A 17,902-nucleotide genomic window follows, 5' to 3' on the forward strand; every position below is an offset into this window, starting at 1 on the left:
TGTTGGTTCTTCTGCATTCTGAGGGTCTCTTAGGCCTCCTTGTAGAAAGATTTAGCTCAGTGATAAAGTTAAGCGGTGGGGGAAAATGCTCCACATGTAAAAGCAAATGAGTTTTTAAAGGATAGAAAATAATCTCTATGAGAAATTACTTCTAAATTATCCATGTGGAAATTAAACTTAGCTCTTGTTAACATTTCCCTAGAAACATGCATTTTGATTAAGCCCAATAAACAAACCAACCAACCAACCAACCAACCCCTGGCAGTAGGGTGGTCATTTGTCTGTATACTCACAAACAGTCTGCTCTTTTCTGATCATTGGTATTTTTTCCTTGCTTTATTTACTTCATTTCCTTTAACTGTATTTCCCATTATTCATGGAGAGATGTTCTATCTGAGACTAAATGGATTCTCTCTTAGTTCTTATCTGTGAAGTCACTTGAGCACAGAGTTATCTTTGGAGCTGTGTCTTCGTCTCTAATCTTGTCCCCCAGCCAGCGCGCTCGGCTGGTGCTGCCCCATTGCTGTCCTGAGGCACGTTGAGAGGGCTCTGCTCTGCCCAGGCTGTTCTCCAAGCTCCCTTTGAAGTGGGCGAGGAGAGAGGCCCGTGGAGGGGCAGACAGACGTACCCGGTGACTGTTGGAAACCAGTGTAGTTTGTGAATTTGCCATAAGCTTTTAGGTGAGAATTGAGGTGGGTTTCCAGGGTTAGCATCTTTCCAAAATCAAAAGGAAAATGGAAGTTTTCTTTTCATTTCATTTCAGAGGGCTCTGATATGAAAGATGTTTTTCTAAATTTTACCAAGATTTCAGCAATTAATTAATCTATAGACTTAAAGGATTTTAAAATATTCATGACAGCATTGCCATGTTATGCATTTCTATTTATATGTGTAAACAGGCGAGCACACACAGACATACGGTAACACTTACCAGGCAATGTTACTGATGCCACCGAGGTGTTCACTGACGTTTGGAGCAGGTGGCATGGACACCACCTGGGAGACTGGCCTTTTATCTGCCCGTGGAGAGTAAGGAGCTCCCTGCCGTGATGGATACTTCCATTTATTGTGGAAAGTTTTTATGCAGTCAGTGTAGAGAAAGCCACATTTCATTCCTTCAAACCAAAAACGTACTACCTAACTGCCTTGTCTGAAAGCTAACACAGCGTGTCAAAAATAACAGCGCGGCCCTCGATGCACCTGGACCTGGGGGAAGAAGTGGGAACAGTTTGGCAAAGAGAAAACATAAAGTTAAGTTTTGTGTTGTTTTCCTTTCACTCACGTTCACACCAGGTAGACTTTGTCAGATACCTATAGTGAAGAAGAACTTGTTCACGCATGCAGAACAGATTGAAGTGAGACTGAAAGCTCCAGGAAATCGGCCTGCTTCAAAGACCATTAAAGTTACCTCCCCTCCAGCTTTACAAACGCGTTGATTGTCGTGTTTCAGTCATGTAAATATGTTTCGGCCCAGAGTGCCCAGGATTTCCTGTCACAGAGGCCTGCTCGGGTGGGGGCGGGCAGGGAGGACCAGAGAGCACACTGCCGCGAACCTGGCTTTGGGCAGCACATGCTTCAGTGCTGAATGCCCAGGAATACTTCGCAGGCGCTGGCGGCTGCCTAGCAATGGGGATTTCTAATGCTGGCCAGCCTGACAAAGTAAATACAACTATTGAACATAAGGCAGCTCCTAATAAGAAACAACAATTCCCCCTTGTAAACACCTACATTTGGCCCCATTAAAAATTCTTTCTTCATACCCAGGAACTAGCAGACCCTCAAATCTGAGGACCTCCAAGTAACTGAAGAGTGGTTGGAGACGCAGCGTTGCCGTTTCCTCCGAGCACTGCACACCCCGTCTCGGGGCTTCGGGGTGGTGTTCTGCATGCGCTGTCCGGCATTATGCAGGCAGACACATTGGCCATTATGCTCTCAGGACTCCTTCATGGACAGCCAAAGTCAATCAGTATTATGTTCATAGATATGTGCTATACTTGTGTACAAAAATCTATGATTGCCACGTTTCCAAGAGGAGTGTTCGTCAAAAGCTGCCAGTTTTAAAAGTTATTTGGTGAACTGACATTAATATGATAACTCAAGCAGTCATCTGATTTCAAAATTCGCTAGTTCCTGCCCTTTCACATCTTAGAATGTGTCTGTTCCATTAGTTATGTATCAATCAGACCTCGGCCAGTTCCTGAGTTGAGTGGTGGATCTACTGTAGTTGTAAAAAGCTCTAGGATTTAGGGATCAGCCTTGAGTTCGCAAACATATTTATCTGCTAAGAGTTTACTGAGTGGGACATTTCACGCTATAGTAAGGAGCAAACATGAGTTTGAGTTCTAGTCAACAGAAACAAAGACAGCGTGCCTTTGCCCCATCCAGAGTACTTTCCATACGCCTTAAAAGAAAAAAGGGATGAAAAGGAATTTGTATGTAATTAGCACTTTGAATTTATTTCTAAAAGAAGTTTCTTTTTGTAAGATCGATATTCGTTTCTAAGAGCACTATCTGTTCCTAAAATATCTTACTATTCCTAAGCCACCTGAGCAGCGGTACCCAAAATATTACTCCTAAAATGATTCCCTGCTTGTCTCAGGTGGAAGGAGGCTTCCTGGACAAGGTGGGCGTGAAGAGTCGACCGAGTCTGTCCGCAGGAAGGTCTCGGCCTCCTTCCCTTTGCTGCCGCAGCAGCACAGGCCCTGGGTCTCAAGCCTCTCTCAGCCTGGCCCTGCTGGGGCTTAATTCAAATTCCACACACTCTGGGGCTGATCTGCTCCTGCCTGCATTGTGTGTTCCAGGGCCACACGCGCCTGGGGTTAGCGGCACTGGAGACCAGGCAACAGGGCGCCAGAGAGGGAAGTCCTGCCACGCAACTCGGGGAGGACGAGCAGGAGGGAGGGTTAGGGAGGTGCGAGGAGCCTTATTCAGGCAAGGGCGCACAGTCAGGGTCGCAGGGTGGTGGTGGCCATGTGTGGCTTCCCATCCCATTCTTGCAGCCCAGAGAAAAGGCTGAGGGGGCTTGGGGAAGGCGTCTGTCTCAGCGTTTCTACTGTTCAAGTCTAGGTAGCAGTTGACCTCACAGTATTCCCACTGTTGCCTGAATGGTATGTTTGTTCAGGCCTGCTAACGCTAGAACATTCTTGAGAAGAATATCTGCAAAAGAACAGAGGAGAAACCAAAAGAAAAGAAAAAGATGGTGCCATTAGTTTGTGTAGAAAGTAAAACCATTTTAAGGAAAGTGCTCTAGGAATAATCTGGTTTGTTCTCTGTCGATGTCTGACGTAAGGGAGGAAAATAACATGACTCCTACACATCTTAAATGTCTGAAAGTTCAGGAACCTTGGGACTGAAGCGCACTGGTTTGTTAAAGGTTCTGACTCACACTTTAAGAGGATTAAACTCAGCAAACCAGCGCCCCCCGCACCCCAGCCCCACAGTACTGCCGCAGCTTCTACCCCAGGGACATTGCACGCAGGCCCAGCCCCTGGAATCTTCTGCTGGGCAGGCCTGAGATTGAGAAGCACCACTCCCCACAGGAGGAGGGCAGCAGGAGCGAGTACTGTGGGTCACTTAGTGGCTGGAACGGTTTTCCTCACTCAGAAGCAAGCAGGATCTAGAACAGTCTGTGTACCCCACCTTTTAGAAAATTCTGTCTGTAATAGAATATACGTTTGCAACAATTCTTGTTTTCTGTTATTGAAAATGTCCGTCAGTGGTTCTGTAAGCACACAGGTGAGATGGCCCTGGTATTGACAGAAATCAGTGCACGTCGCTCCCTTGCTCCCCGTAGCTCTGAGAATTGAATCCAAGCCGCTTACCGTAGCTTCGCACCCCCACGTCTGTTACCCGCCTTTAGAGCAAACTCCTCAAGGCCATGCCACTCCCCTGTATGTTGACTGCTCCGGAAAAACTGACTTTTTCTGTCCTTCAAATTTGCCAAGCTTATTCCCACCTTCAGGCTTTTGCATTTTATTCCCTTTGCACGGAAACTTCTTTTTCCAGGTCTTCATAGGTCCCTTCTCAAAATTTAGATCTTAACTCAAATGGACTCTCCAGAAAGGCCTTTAGCAATTAATATAGTGCCACCAGCCAGTATCGTGTTTTCATAAAAATTCATGAAACTACCTTTTAGTCCTTGAGCGCACCGCTCGCTGTCTGAGTTGTCCTCGCCGCGTTTGCTCTCCCGGACGCCACCTGTTTCCCCTGAGTCGCGTGCGTGTCCCTCTGGAATTCAGGTTCTTTGAAAGCAGGGCTCCCCCTGTGCTGTTCACTGTTTTATCTCTGGTACTTAGAGAAGCCGGGCGCGTAGACTGTGGGTGAGAATGTGGACTTGGAAGCCAGGCTGCCTGGGTTCAGACTCCACTTGGCTGTCCTCAAGTGCAGCACCAGTTCCACTCGAGCTTTCAGACTTGGTCACTTGCTCCCCAGCTCGCTGAGAGGGAGGTGTGGGAGTGAAGTCTCCTTCAGGATGCCGTGTGCTCAAGGGTCCTTCAACTGAAGGAGGGGCGGGAGGAGATGTTGGGCAACAAGTGTCAGTCTCTGTCATGCCCACAACCCTTTGGAACCCAGATATCCATGCACAGCCTTCTTCCCACACACCCTTCTTCGGGGGCAAGTGGGGATCCTACTGGCTAGAAACTGCAAAAATTCTCCGCCCTGGCAGGAGAGAATGTCAGCCCAGTTCGTAGCCCCAGTCTGCTCTCTGGAAGGAGCTCCCTCTCCATGTTCCTCTGTGCCCCTTTGGGAAGTCACTCCTTGATGGCTGCACGAGGTCACCCTTGGAGAGTATGCCCTGTGGAGGCTGCCTGGTTTTCACAGCCCGCTTGTTGATAGATCAGCTTTGGGGACCGAAGGTTACTCTGAGGGTGATATAATCCTAGACTTTGACCAGGCTTGTGGTTTCTTTGGCAATACAATCCCCTCAAGACTTTAGAAGGTTCCCAGGCTATTTGCTTCCATTTGGTTCCACATGCAAGTAATCGCAGCTGAAGAGTTGTCTGGACATAGTTCTGGGATTCAGAATGGGAAACGGATCACATCTAATTATTTTGTGCAATCAGAAAGCTCATACCAGAAGCTCGGGGGCTAATGAAATAATCACAAGGGCTGGAGGACATTGCCCCCAAGCTGGCTTCCAGGAGAGCTGCTGCCTCTACCAGTCAGGAAGGCGAGGAATCAGGCGGCCCCCAGCCGTTAACCAGGCGTGCACACCCTGGGGCCTGTCATCGCAGGTCGGTAAGTTCCGCTGCCACCGCGCTGGACCCCATGAAGCAGTAACTGCACGCTGAAGCTCTGGGCTGGCCCCGCTTCTGCAGCTGCCCTCAACTCCTGTGAGCTAGTCAGGACGCGGACGCAGGAGTGCTGCCAATTGCCCAGTGGAAGCTTCGGGAAGACCCACCACGCCTGCCCCTCTCCACTTCTCAAAATCTCACGCCTCCCAGCGTCCTGCCCCACCCCCACCCCACTCCCCACCCCGCTCCCGAGGGCCCGCCGCCAGGGGTCGGAGTGCATGCTTGCCCCACGACTGCTGCGTTCTAAGACTGGAGTCTTGTTTCCTGGCCTCTGTTCTACCCATTTCCGTCTCCTTCATCTTATTGGTAACCAGCTTGAAGCCATCTAAAATGATCGACTTGAGAGGGAAGACAGCACCCTTAATCTGACTTTGGTCTCTGGTGGGCTCTTGTTTCTGGCCAGCCTCTCACGGGAACATTTTACCAAGGCCTAGGGGCGCAGACCGCTGGGGAGCACCTGCCTCCATGCACAACAGTGGAAACCGTGCACCTGCCAAGCCGTTGGTCGGTGTAGACCGTGGCTGCAGGCAGGGCGCCTCGTCCGAGGAGCTGTGGCCCTGCTGTCTCTTCCTGCAAACTCTGTCACTCGGGCCTAAGTTCATTTCTCTTTTATAAAGAACTTTACTGAACGTGGCAAGAAGCAGCTAACACGCCAATGTTCTGAATTTCTCCAGCATCTCGCCTGAAGCCATTGATCAGGACGCGTGAGGTTTGCCGTCCCCATCGTCACAGGCAAACAGGGGTCACTTTCTTCCCCTCTGCGGTCTGACCTCCCTGCCTGCCTTTGACCACTCAGCCAATGTGTATTTAGATCAGAGAACTTGAATGCTCCATTTTCAGGTAGCAAATTCTCTATAAACAAGATAGAGGTTAGACTGTTACTACAGAGATTCAAAAATACAGTGACTTGAATAACACAGAAGTTCACCTATCTCTCACAGAAAAGCCCAGTTTGGTGACCCAGGGCTCCTTTGGTGGCCAGATGGTGTCAGGAGACCGAGACTAATTCTGTCACTGTGCTCCGCCCTCCTCAACCCAGAGCTTCCACTTGATGGTCTGCGACGCCACTTCAGCACCGACCCCAAACCCACATTTCAGCAAGTGGGAAGAGGGAAGTCAGGCTTGTCCCTGGCAGGTGTGGAGCCTGGAGCAAGAATGCAAATGAAGGGCCACATTATTCTATGCGTAAATCCTTAAAAGGATCAAGCCAGCAAACCATCGAAAATGCTTGATCTTCCTTCCTTCACAAACTCGTCTTCCTGGAAAGCCAAGTTTAAATTTAGGATCAGGGCCCCACTTGAGAACATGGAGATGCAAGGAGAATCAGGCTGCGGGCCTCCTCCTGCCTCCTTCCCCAGCCAGCAGGCCGTGTGCACAGCTGGGGACACCCCGCCTGCACAGCCCTTGGTGACTCCTGGGGCCCCAGGGTGTGCACACTGACAACACAGTCCACACTTAGAGGACGAACCTGGCCAAGGGACCTGTGCAGGCTTTGGTGGCCACTTGGACAGGAGTGCTGAGGTTCAGAGTCCACAGAGGGTGTCCCATAAACAAGGGTACATGTTCTGGATGGCACACCCCCTTCGCCACTCAGGAGGGGGTGGGGGGGCCCCTCTTGCTGAGACGAATAGCGGCATATCGGCACTAAGGAGAGGCGGAGCAGAAGCCCCCCCAACCCCCCCAAGGATCTGACCCTGAGCTTAGCCACAGCACTTCCGCTCCAGACAAAGTGACCAGAACATAGTCACTCGCCTCATCCATTGGCAAAGGGAAGCTGGGACATGTGACCTTTGCTCTGGGAGGCCACGTGCCCTGCTAATATTCAAAGATTCTTTTATGCACTGCAAAGGAAGGAAGAGAATAGATATTGGGAGTAAGCTAGCAATTTCTGCCACAGACACATGCCTTTTCACAAATCACACTTCTGTTTAGACAAGTGAGTTCTTCACAATCTGCTTTCAGAGAGGTGAGTTTGGAGGCAAGACAATACTGTCAATTATAATTGACGGTCAAAATAATTGCACACCGGAGCATTTTTCAATGGGCAGCCAATGTGCAGTGTTCCAACTCTGAAATTTTGTCTAATTTTCAGATCAATCAGGAAGAACCAAATGAATTTTTTTCAGTTCAAAGGATATAGTATGATTATGACATTCGATAAAACAATTTTAATCTTAAACCTTGAGAATGGATTGGATCTTAAACAAACAAAAGCTAAAACCCAAAAGCTGACCATGTTTGGCAGAATTTTTTCCAGAAATATTCAGCCACTACAAAATGTACACTTACCGATCCAAAAACAGCAAAAATTTGTTTCTGGCATTGTTCCCACTGGACTATTTATATGTGAGAGTAACACAAAATTCACCAAAATCAGGCAAATGCATCTTCCACTTTCCAAAATTTTAACCAGATGTAGGAAAATTACAATGTAACATTATATTGTAATAATGTAATGATTATGGAATAATATAAATGTTAACAATGTAAAAATACAATAATTATTTAATAGCTTTTTTTACAAGGTGAAACAGCACTCTGAAATCTTGTGAAGAAATGTTGCAATGGGTGGTGGTTTGGGGAAGGCCCGCTCCATCCGCCTCCTGCCCTCGGTCCTCCCCTGGTGCTCCTGGAAGGAAGTCGGTCTGTGCATGAGGGAGAGGGCTGTGTCCTCTTTTTACATAGAGAGCGAGAGAGACTCTGAACACTCCTTTCACCTGTGCTCTCCCGGCTGGCAGGGTGTCCGCTGTGTTTCCTGATCAGAAACTTAAGAGTGGAGCCCAGGCAGGGGCTGCAGCTCACACACTAGTGAGAGCTTCTGGATGCCCTTCTTTAGCCCCAGCCTTTCCAGAACGGTAGCTGATGGCTGGTTGGCTCCCAATATCCATTGGCTCCTTCTCCCACAGTGATAGATTTGTTACATATCCTCACACATCTTCAAACATTTCCCCGCCTCCCCCCCAACCAGGGGCAGCACATCTGAGTTGTGGACCTGAGTGGAAGGGTGTGTCCAACTTCCAGGTCTGGCCTCCTGGGCCCCTTCTTCCCTCCAGCTGAGAGCACAAACCTGAGAATCAGTGATGGGGAGTCAGACTGTCCCTGGCTGCCTCTGTTAAGGGACCAAGGTGTGTTCTAAGCTCTTTATAAGTTTTAATTTAAGTTGGCTATGTTTTAAAGAAAAGAGAAAAAATCTATTAGGAAGCATTTTGAAATATTAATACGTCTTTCTGTGATTATAAATACAAGGTGTGAAATGTCAGAAATTTAAAAAGGATTAAAATAAATCTCTTCATCTGCTCAAGGGTAAAATGTATGACATCAGTTGTTTTCAGAAAACAAACAGTACCTGGTGGTTTGGTCCTGGCAAAATATGAAAAATATAAATTGATTGAACTTATTTTAATGGGTATTTACCTGTAATCTGTCTCAAACTCAGTATAATCTAGATTCCTTATCTTGCTCCTTCTGTCTGGGAACAGTGCTGAGCGCCAGCCGGGCAGGCTGGGAGCAGAGGACATAGGAGGAGGCAACAGAGCTGAGAAATCCAGTCCTGTGTATCTTGGGTCAGTTTAGTTGCACCTCAAGGAGAACAAAACATAGACAGTGGCTCAGCCAAGCAGAGGACAGAGGTAGCAGAGAGGGAGAGTCTCAAAGTCTGGCTCCGTGGCATCCTGCGTCAGAGCCAGGCTCCTCTGCCACAGCCGCTCCATGTGACCAGGGCTCGCTGAGCCTAGGGGGCCATTTGGCAGCAGCTCCCTGATCTGCCGGAGTGTTTGCCAGCCTCGCTGTTCCCACGTTGTAGCACTAGAGAGAAGGGACCCATTAATCCAGTGGGATCAATTGCTGCCTCGGGGGAACATGGGGCTTGTCACGCCTTTCCCTGGTCCCTGTGCCTACATGGACATCAGCATTTGAGACAAGGCATTAATGGAAAAAATGAGCAGGCAGCCAGCCAGATACACGTCGCCTGCATCACCAGCACAAACCCTTCCGCGAAGAACCTGGGAAAGAAGATCAGGTGGAAACATTTCAGCTCAAGATGTAAGATGTGCTTTGGGCCTTGCCTCAGAACCCCAGGCATAAAAATGAGTAAGATGAATGCCTTGATTTGGTTTGTAAGGTTGAAAATAGTATGATTTTTTATAGTCTGATTTTTATTTAAACCATTGCTCAGTGAAACCTCACAGTCTAAGAGTTTATACACCCTCACAGCCTTGCGGCCTTGGTCTAAAGCAGGTCACCGTGCAAAGCCAGGTGTCTCCAGCACATTTCTCGAAAGACAGATCCGGGTCCAGCAGCCTCTGAACACTTACATGTCAGCGTGTAAGTCTGGAAGCCTCTCGGGGAAAGTCCCGGACACACCTGGCAGGCCTGGAACCTAGTCTCCTTGTTCCTCGCTGCTTCACGGCGCACTGACGCGGTGCACGGGGGGAGGCTGGGGAGGAGGAAGACAAAACCCACTGCTTGAGAATGTGGACTGCGCCGTGAGCTCGTTCAAGTAACGACACACCGATGCAGGCACAGTCACACGTGGCTTCATAGCTTTGCAGGAGCCATCCCTGGGCTTTCTCAGAAGACACGAGGATGCAAATATGCTACACAATGTAGCATTTGGTTAGAAGCATTTAATCACGTCACCCAAAATTTTTGTGCTCAGAAGTTACACACAAATGATATTTGAGTTTTCTTCAAAGCCGTTCAACCTGAAAGATTTCCAAGCATGTCACACACCACATTTAGCTGCTTTTGCTGTGAGGGCTTTCAGCCAACTGGCTCACTCTCATTGCCTAGAGAAGCAGAGGAAGAGAAATTTTTAGCAAATAGATAAGCTCCTGAAATAATTGTATCCTGCTGGTTCTGAATAAACTATACCTTCCTCACGTAGATTATCAGAGCAGGATGACCCTTCAACCAAATGCCTCGTAAAGATGAGTCAGTTCTACTGTTGAGCGCGCATGTCAGCATCAGGCTCGTTGTTTAACCCCCAGCCTGACTCGGGAGGCTCCGTCCTGCTCCCTCCCCTCCCATTTCTGCTTTGTCCCCACCTGTGCTGCAGAGGGACCCTGGAGGGCTCCCATGAGGGACCCTGTGCCTGCCTTCTTCCTCTCACGGGAGCGAAGGACTCGCCCGGTGGGGAGGCCGCTCTCTTCCCACCGCCTTTCAGAACGCCTTGCTTCCAGTAGACTCCAAATATTTGTTGACTCCAGTTGATTTCCTAAACAGCCTGGTCACCATCTGATTCATCTTTGTGAGGTCCCGACCAGAGGTCTGCACACACATGCCTTTTATGGTGAATGTTAAGTTTCAGATAACTGTCAGATCATGCATGTAGCCTGGTCATCTTTCTTTTGCTTATTAGAAATAACGACAGGATCTTAGAGAAACGTTGAAACTCAGACGTGATTAAATGTCTCTTTCCTGCCTGCCTCCTCACCCAGCACTGGTAAGCCAACACTGCAGAGACACTCACACCCTCGTGCTCCAGAGCCCTGCGTGTCTTTAGGATTCCTGAGCCTCTCACTTTTTTTTTTTGCCTGAAATCCTTTCTGGAACAAAGCAGGGTATGAAGAAATGAAGGAATTATTTAAATCAAAGAAACAAAGTTGTGTTTATTTGAGTTTTTTATATCATTCAAGAAATAGACATTTAATTACTTACTATGTGACAGGCTGGGTGCTACGGATGCAAGTGAACGATACCCTATGAACATTACTATGTGGACTTACGGCTCCTCTTGACCCTTCTGACATCTTTGTTGGTCATATATCTGTATAATAGTGTCTTTCATCCTAGATGCATTTGCATTAAAGAGTAAGTACAGGCAAACTGAAATCAAGAAAGAATATTTTCATAAATTATTTTTAATGTTTTAAAATATTTTGATCTTCTCCACAAAGCTTGTGTTTACATGACAATAAACAAGCCTTTTATCTGGAAAGAAACTAGCCAAAACATATGTTTGTGGATCACAATATTTTGACCAAAAAAAAAGAAATGGCTCTACCCTTTTTCATCTTCATTTTTCTTCATATTGGAGGGAGTTTTCCAAATGGAGGGTTTCCCGGAGGCTGCCTCCAGGTCGCTTCACCTCTGCAGGCTGTGGCCAGTTGTCAGTGCACGGCCCCTCCTGTCTGTCTCACCTTTCGCCTCCACACACTCTGCGCCTCACACAACAGACGGGGTCCTTTGGGTTTGGATTTTTGTGAAACAGATCATGTGGGCTGAGAGCACTGACAGTTAAAGGAATTTAGTAGAGATCCTTTTGAAAACCAAAAGGGTTCTTTTGAAACATCCATATTTCTCGCTAATTACAGTAACTGTTCTGTAATTATGGTCAGTCACTCTGAGTCTGCTTAAATCAGCCTGTATCTGCAGAAAGACAGTTAGGATGGGGAGATGTTCCAAGCTACACTATACTTTTGAAAACATGACCCAACATTGTGCATAGTAACAAACTTACCAAGACCTGTAACAGAGGTTACAGCTGACTTATTTGAGCATGTGAAAAGTATTGACCCTTTGACTGGTAGCATTTTTTTCATTGTGTCAATATTTCTATGAAAAGTGTAGGTTGCTAGAGCAAGTATTGCCTTGAAATAGAATCTTCAGGTCAACTTAACGGATAAAGGGAAATAAGCATTTGTGGGAATCCATAATTGCTGAAAAGCTATATTCAATTGAAAAATAGCATTTGGAATCCTGGCCAAAACAAAACAAAGCTGAAAAACAACTCTGCCATTATCATGTGATTTTTTTTTTAATTTTGCTTTTATTTGTTTATTTACATGTTTTCATTTCTACCTAAATCAGAAAAACCTTAACACGTTTAGGTTTGGACTCTGGACATGTTGCACTGAGCCTCCTGGCCCAGTCGATGGAACAGCCATCTTTGTGAAATCCAGTAGGAACAGGATGAGGTTCCATCAGGCTTCAGCCTGAAAAGTGTTTTAGCAGGAATTTTATATGCAAGACTAAATGCTGATCAACAGAGCATAATATTGTATTCTGGAGTGTGCTCGCAAGAGCAAAATTAATTATTTTTTTCTTCTTTCTTTCCTTCTCCTGAAATCTTCTGCCATAGCGACTGCATTTGCCTCCAGACTTGTCAGACACCGTGAGCCGCTCAGGCAAACAGGATCTGGCAGAACCCACCAAGCTGCTGGGCCCCGGCTGTGGCGTGACGGCCGGAGGCAAGAAGCACCTGGACTTCTAGTGGCCCCCCCTTTGTCGCCGCGTGCAGAATTGTGTGACACTCTAATTACGATTGCTAATAGCTATGTAAATATTTTTCTTAATGATTTGACCCTTCAGTCCTTGAAAAAACAGTATTGCAAAATGAGGCCACCGTTGTTCATTTTTTTAACCAACTTTTTATACAGAATCAGTACAGCAGAAGCACTTTCATTTAAAATTTTGTTTTATGCTATATCTACAGAAAATAGGTGATTTTATTTTTAAATAAAAGCAAATAAAATGTCAAGAATTCAAATGCCTTACAGTGGCCATTAGTGTACATGTATTAGGGCACCTCGCTCATGGTAAAGTGCATGTTTCAGAATGCTCAGAAAACATTCTGAAATTCAAAACTGTATTTTCTGAAAAACTTGTTTTCTCTTTATTTCTGAAAAAGTCACTTGCCACCAAAAATGCTAAAGTTTTTTAAAAAGTGAAAAATTTGCTAATGTATGAAGCCTGTATAATAAAATGAATTTGCATTTATGCAACCTGTTATTAAATTGATGAAGACAAAATAATATTTTGGGATTAAGACTCCATTAAAGATGATTAGTCCGATAACTAGTAGTTAATAAAGAACTTGAAAGATGGAAAGCAAAGCAAAAGAAGTTGATGGTCTTCTGTTTAGTAACCCTGAACAACTGAAGGCAGCACTGTGAAACTGTCCACAGATGTAATTCAGGATTGAAATGCAAACTGACAGCTGCACTGAGGCCAGGATACTGAGGAAAATGCACTGAAGCTTGGTGAGAGATCTTCCAGAACGTAGGGCTGAGGCAAAGCAGAAATCTGAAGCTCCCTCAGATTGCCATGGCACCAGGTGAGCCCTTTGTGTCTATGAGCATTGCTGGTATGTTTCTAACCATACAAACGAGTCTTTGGGGTATATAGCATACTGAACCAGTTTTCAGATAAAACATAAGGTTTTTGAATCATAGTTCCATATTCTCAAAGCTTTTGACAAAAAGCAAAAGTCAAAAAGTTGCATATTTAAGTAGACTCTCAATTTTTAAAAGGCTGTTTAACATTTGTTAGAAGTTGAATTTCCAAAATACATTTTCAAGTATGTTAGAATATTTTGAAGCAGTTATAACTAGCATTTTTAAGTACTTTGCTTTTAATATACCACAAATTATACTTTATTTGTTCTTGACAACATTGTAGAAAACAAAGACTAGGTTTTTAAAACTGTCTAACCAACGTGATGAATGTCAGTCACTTAAAAAAAAACCCACTGTAGCATAAACACATACTGTATACAGCTTTTATTCAGAATTCGAATAATTGAATCAATGACAGCGATTCGCCAGGATGTCAAATCTCTCCATCATATCCTGTCACTACCAGTTTATTTTTTGTGATCAAAATCAAAAAGACAACTATTTTGTCACCTGCTATTTCATTAGTACTAAAAATCAGGTTTCTTCTTCTATTTTTTTTAGAATGTCTGGTTTATTTTTTTCACTTCTTTTAATTCGAAAGACAAATTCTTTCCCATTTTCTTTTCAAAATAAAGTTTCAGAATTGATCTGTCAGTTAAAATTAAAGGGCTTTTATATTAAGCAAAGGTGCTTTTAAAATTTAAAGCAACTCCAAAAAAACCAATTTAGTCCATAGATAATAAATAATGTGCAGATACTCCACAAAAGCTTTGCTGTGTCCTTTGAAAGCATTATGAGCAATCTGAATAAACTCAAATGAGTATTTTAGTCGAGTTATTATTTTAATAACTCTAACCTTTTTCTTACTGTGTTGTGATTCATTTTATACAAACACACAACGGAACAATTACATAGCATTTGACTCTGAAAAGGAAATGTGAGGTCATCAGATATGTGAACTGCTTGTCAAAATACTTGCTAGGTCACTGATTTACCTTCCTGGCTACCATGTCTATAAAATTAATAGCCAATGTCTAGTTAATCTGTGCTTTGCAAATAGATAAATACTATAAAATAGTTGAATGTGCGTATTCGAACCCTATTTTAAATATTAAAGAAACTTTTCAAACTCAGTAAAAGTGCATCTCGAACAATAGTAGTACCTGGGCTTTCCAAAACTCAGATCCAAGGACTCTGCTGTTCTCATTCACCAGCAGGATTTGTAAAAATGAGCTACTGAAGAGGGATGTACATTTTTTGTTTTCCTCCGATAAAAACCCACTCTAAAAATGGTTTTTTCTCCTTCTGGAAACATTATCAATCATCCATGTGCTAATAACTTACTACATGAAAATACTGGTCCTCAATAATGCTACTGTAGGTGTATAGACCATTTTGATACGTTATGAAATATACTCTATTAACAGATCTTTTTTCAATTATCAACTTGTCTCAAAGATAGACTTAAGTAACAATGCCAAACATAGTATTTGAAATGTCTTCCTGTCTGTTAAATGTTCCTAAAACTTGCAAAGCCTGGCTGGCATTCATGTCTTAGGCTAGATGTGCCTTTCTCTAAGAGGAGGTACATGTCTTGGCCGCTGCAGGTCCTGGGGTTCTTAGACCCTCTGAATTTCTCTCTAATAGTCACCAGACAGTTGTCCATTTTTTCTTCCCCTCTTCCATTTATTCTTTAGCTCCACCTCCAGCATCTGCAAATACTAATACTAGACAAAATAAAACGACTTCAAAAGGAAGCAACACTCTGCAATGAATTCCTCATCCATCTTTTCATTTTGAAGAACCAGACGTGCACACACAGAAGGGAAGTGGGGGACCCTATTCTTTCTGCAGGCCCCAGGTGAACGTCTTTCCTAAACACCATGCTAGTGCTTTCCAAAGACAGTCACATCAACCCCATCGAATTTAAGCACTACTAACCCTCGGTACTTACACTGTGAACTTTAAAACTGGGCAGTGAAGTAATTCGGGACCGATGCAAAAAAAGAGCATTCTTAAGGAACAGAAAAGGAAAGACTTGAGCTTTGCCTTGGTAAGCCAAACATTATACAGAGAAGAAAAACCTTCTTTTAAATCTCGTTAACATTAAGGCGCAGAGCAAAAAGAAATAAGCAGAATATAGATACCATCTAAGATGACAAAAATTCACAAAACAGAGCTGAATCTTGAAATGCTACTGCACAAAGGAATCTTAGGAAACTTGGTTATGATTTTTAAGAAAAAGGAGGAAGAAATGATTATGTGAGCCACACTGAGCAGCCAGTTGCTTACCATTTAAAAGTCAGGAGGCACAGCCTTGGGGGGAAAATATTCTAGAAATTCATTGTAGTAAAAAGCATGTTTTTACTCAGAGTAATTTGAATGTTTCTTATTCGGACATTCAGCTCTAATTCTGTTCACCTGGTCTCCCTAAGTCAGTCAAGTTTGGAGGAAAATCACAGGCTGTCAGTCTGATGCTAAGGACATCATGCACAGACGGTCACCATCCTGGAAGGTGGCATCAGAGCGTCCATGCAGAGCTCCCATCGATAAATACATAAATATACTCACCAGAAAATAAATAAGCAAAAATAAATTATTTCCATGAGTCAGAGACCACCTCCTGGGCACAGGATTCCACGCCTGCCAGGCTGTCCCCAGGAGAGCGCCTGGAGCTCCACTCACAAGGACAGCTCACCTCCCCACGGTGAGGGCAGAAGGCACAGTAGCCATTGTGTCCTGCTGGGCCAGGGGGCTTCTGCAGCCGAGCACCCGCTTCTCCAGACTAACCCAGGCTAGGCCACTGCGCCCCGCCAGCTTGACCCTCAGAGGACACGTGTACGTGCCCAAGCGCATGCATGCAGGCCCTCCGCTCCCACAACGCTGCCCTCTCCCCTCCCCAGCTCCTGCACCCAAAGTGCCACACCAGCTTCTCCAAAGTCTGTGCTCTACACAACAGAGCCGTGGCCTGGGGCCGCCTGCCTGACCCCGGCCCAAGTTATAGTCAGCTGCAAACTGTCCCTTCTTGCAGGGAAGAAGCCAGCCAGCAGCAGCTGCAGCACACGCCACACAGAGCCGTTCTCTGACAGTTCTCTGGGCACATGTTCCCTCGGGGAATGGAGGCTGCAAAAATTTCAGGAGGTGGAAATACCTGCATGGGCTACCGTACCAGCAGTGCATGTGTGTGCAATCCACTGCAGAAGTGTGCGAGCGTGCCGTGCAGGCTGACACTGAGTAAAACAACGTGCACACGTAAAAAACTGCAGTCAACCTAGAATGGTGTCTCTAAAGGTGCAGCAACTCTGGAGGAGTGAAATTACTAATACACAGCATGCCAGAGAGACGAATCTCAGTGATCTGTTCACAAGTAATTCCTTACCTAGAAAACAGTGGGTGTTGAACTAGAAGGTTCTCTCTTAAAGTCTCCAATTAATTTCTACATTTCTGATCATTTACCTTTGGGAATTAAAAATAAAACAAACAAAAGAGCAGAGTCCAGTCGAGTGGCAGTGTGCCTCGTCCCCAGAGATTTCTGTCCTTGCAGACGTGTAATCTAGGCTGCCAGAGCCCCAGGCTTTGACTGAAGTTTGCACAGGAAAACTTAGCCACACTGACTTATATGTTGCACAGAACAGACAGACAAAAGTCTCAGACAGGCCTTTTCCACCCAACAAAGGCTTATATTTTCCTCTCCTTTGCTTGGGCTCAAGCACTCCTGCCCTGCGTGCCTGCACTTCAAACATGATCAGATCCGTGCTTCACGGCAAACAACAACTGACCAACAATGGGCCGGCTCCACAGATTTGGGAATGTTTGGCTTAAGCCACCAATGACTGACGGCCTTTAACTCCCACCGGCCGGTCACAGTCTGCGTTGTTGTCTGTTGACGTGTCTGTGCTCATTATTCCTTGACATGCAACCTCCACCCTCAACCCGTCCACGGCGCGTCCACGGCGCGGAGAAGGCGAGATTCCAATGGGGACAGCTGGAGTGCTCCAGTCGGAGTGATGCCTCTTGTGCAAAGGGGAGGGAGAGAGAGCAGGGCGGAGGCCCATTCGGGAAGGGCGACAGCTCTCTGAGGGTCTCTATAAGAAATCTACTTTTGAATATACTTCAGGGAAATCATTGTTGAAACAGGCTGACAATGGAAATCTTCCCCCATTGAAAATGCCAATCCTAGTTCCAAAGACAATTCCTCCTTAATAGCTTGTTGCATTTTTAAATTATTTCTAGACTTTGAGCTTTTGACTTAAACGGCTAACTGGGAAATGTTACCATCTTGTATGTACGTAGAGGATATAAATGGGTATAGATCTACACACAGCATTTTAAGTGGGATTTTTTTCTAACAAACACATTTTTGATTTATGAAACCATAAGAATTGTATCTTTAAGGCTCATCAGGATTTAAAATAGAGCATGTATGAAAATAACCATTGGTTTAGAATGTGTTAATCTAACATGGAAACAAAATTGGTAACAGCACACTAT

General features: G+C 45.2%; 1 protein-coding gene across 3 annotated transcripts in view; it reads left to right on the top strand.

Annotated features, from left to right (window-relative positions):
• Nucleotides 1–15,167, top strand: part of ELP4 (elongator acetyltransferase complex subunit 4) — a 239,262-nt gene extending 224,095 nt beyond the window's left edge. The window contains exon 11 of one of the 3 annotated variants that reach the window (XR_011495973.1): nt 12,376–13,126. Coding sequence is in view for 2 of the 3 variants with exons in the window: in XM_044751762.2 (XP_044607697.2) it covers nt 12,376–12,740 (365 nt within the window). In the remaining variant the exon portion in view is untranslated. Of the gene's footprint in view, nt 1–12,375 lie in introns of all 3 variants that reach the window. The other 2 variants (XM_044751764.2, XM_044751762.2) reach the window with 2 other exon arrangements.
• The last annotated feature ends 2,735 nt before the right edge of the window (nt 15,168–17,902 follow it).

Source organism: Equus asinus, chromosome 20 (assembly GCF_041296235.1).
Source record: "Equus asinus isolate D_3611 breed Donkey chromosome 20, EquAss-T2T_v2, whole genome shotgun sequence".
In the NCBI taxonomy this organism is placed as follows: Eukaryota; Metazoa; Chordata; class Mammalia; order Perissodactyla; family Equidae; genus Equus; species Equus asinus.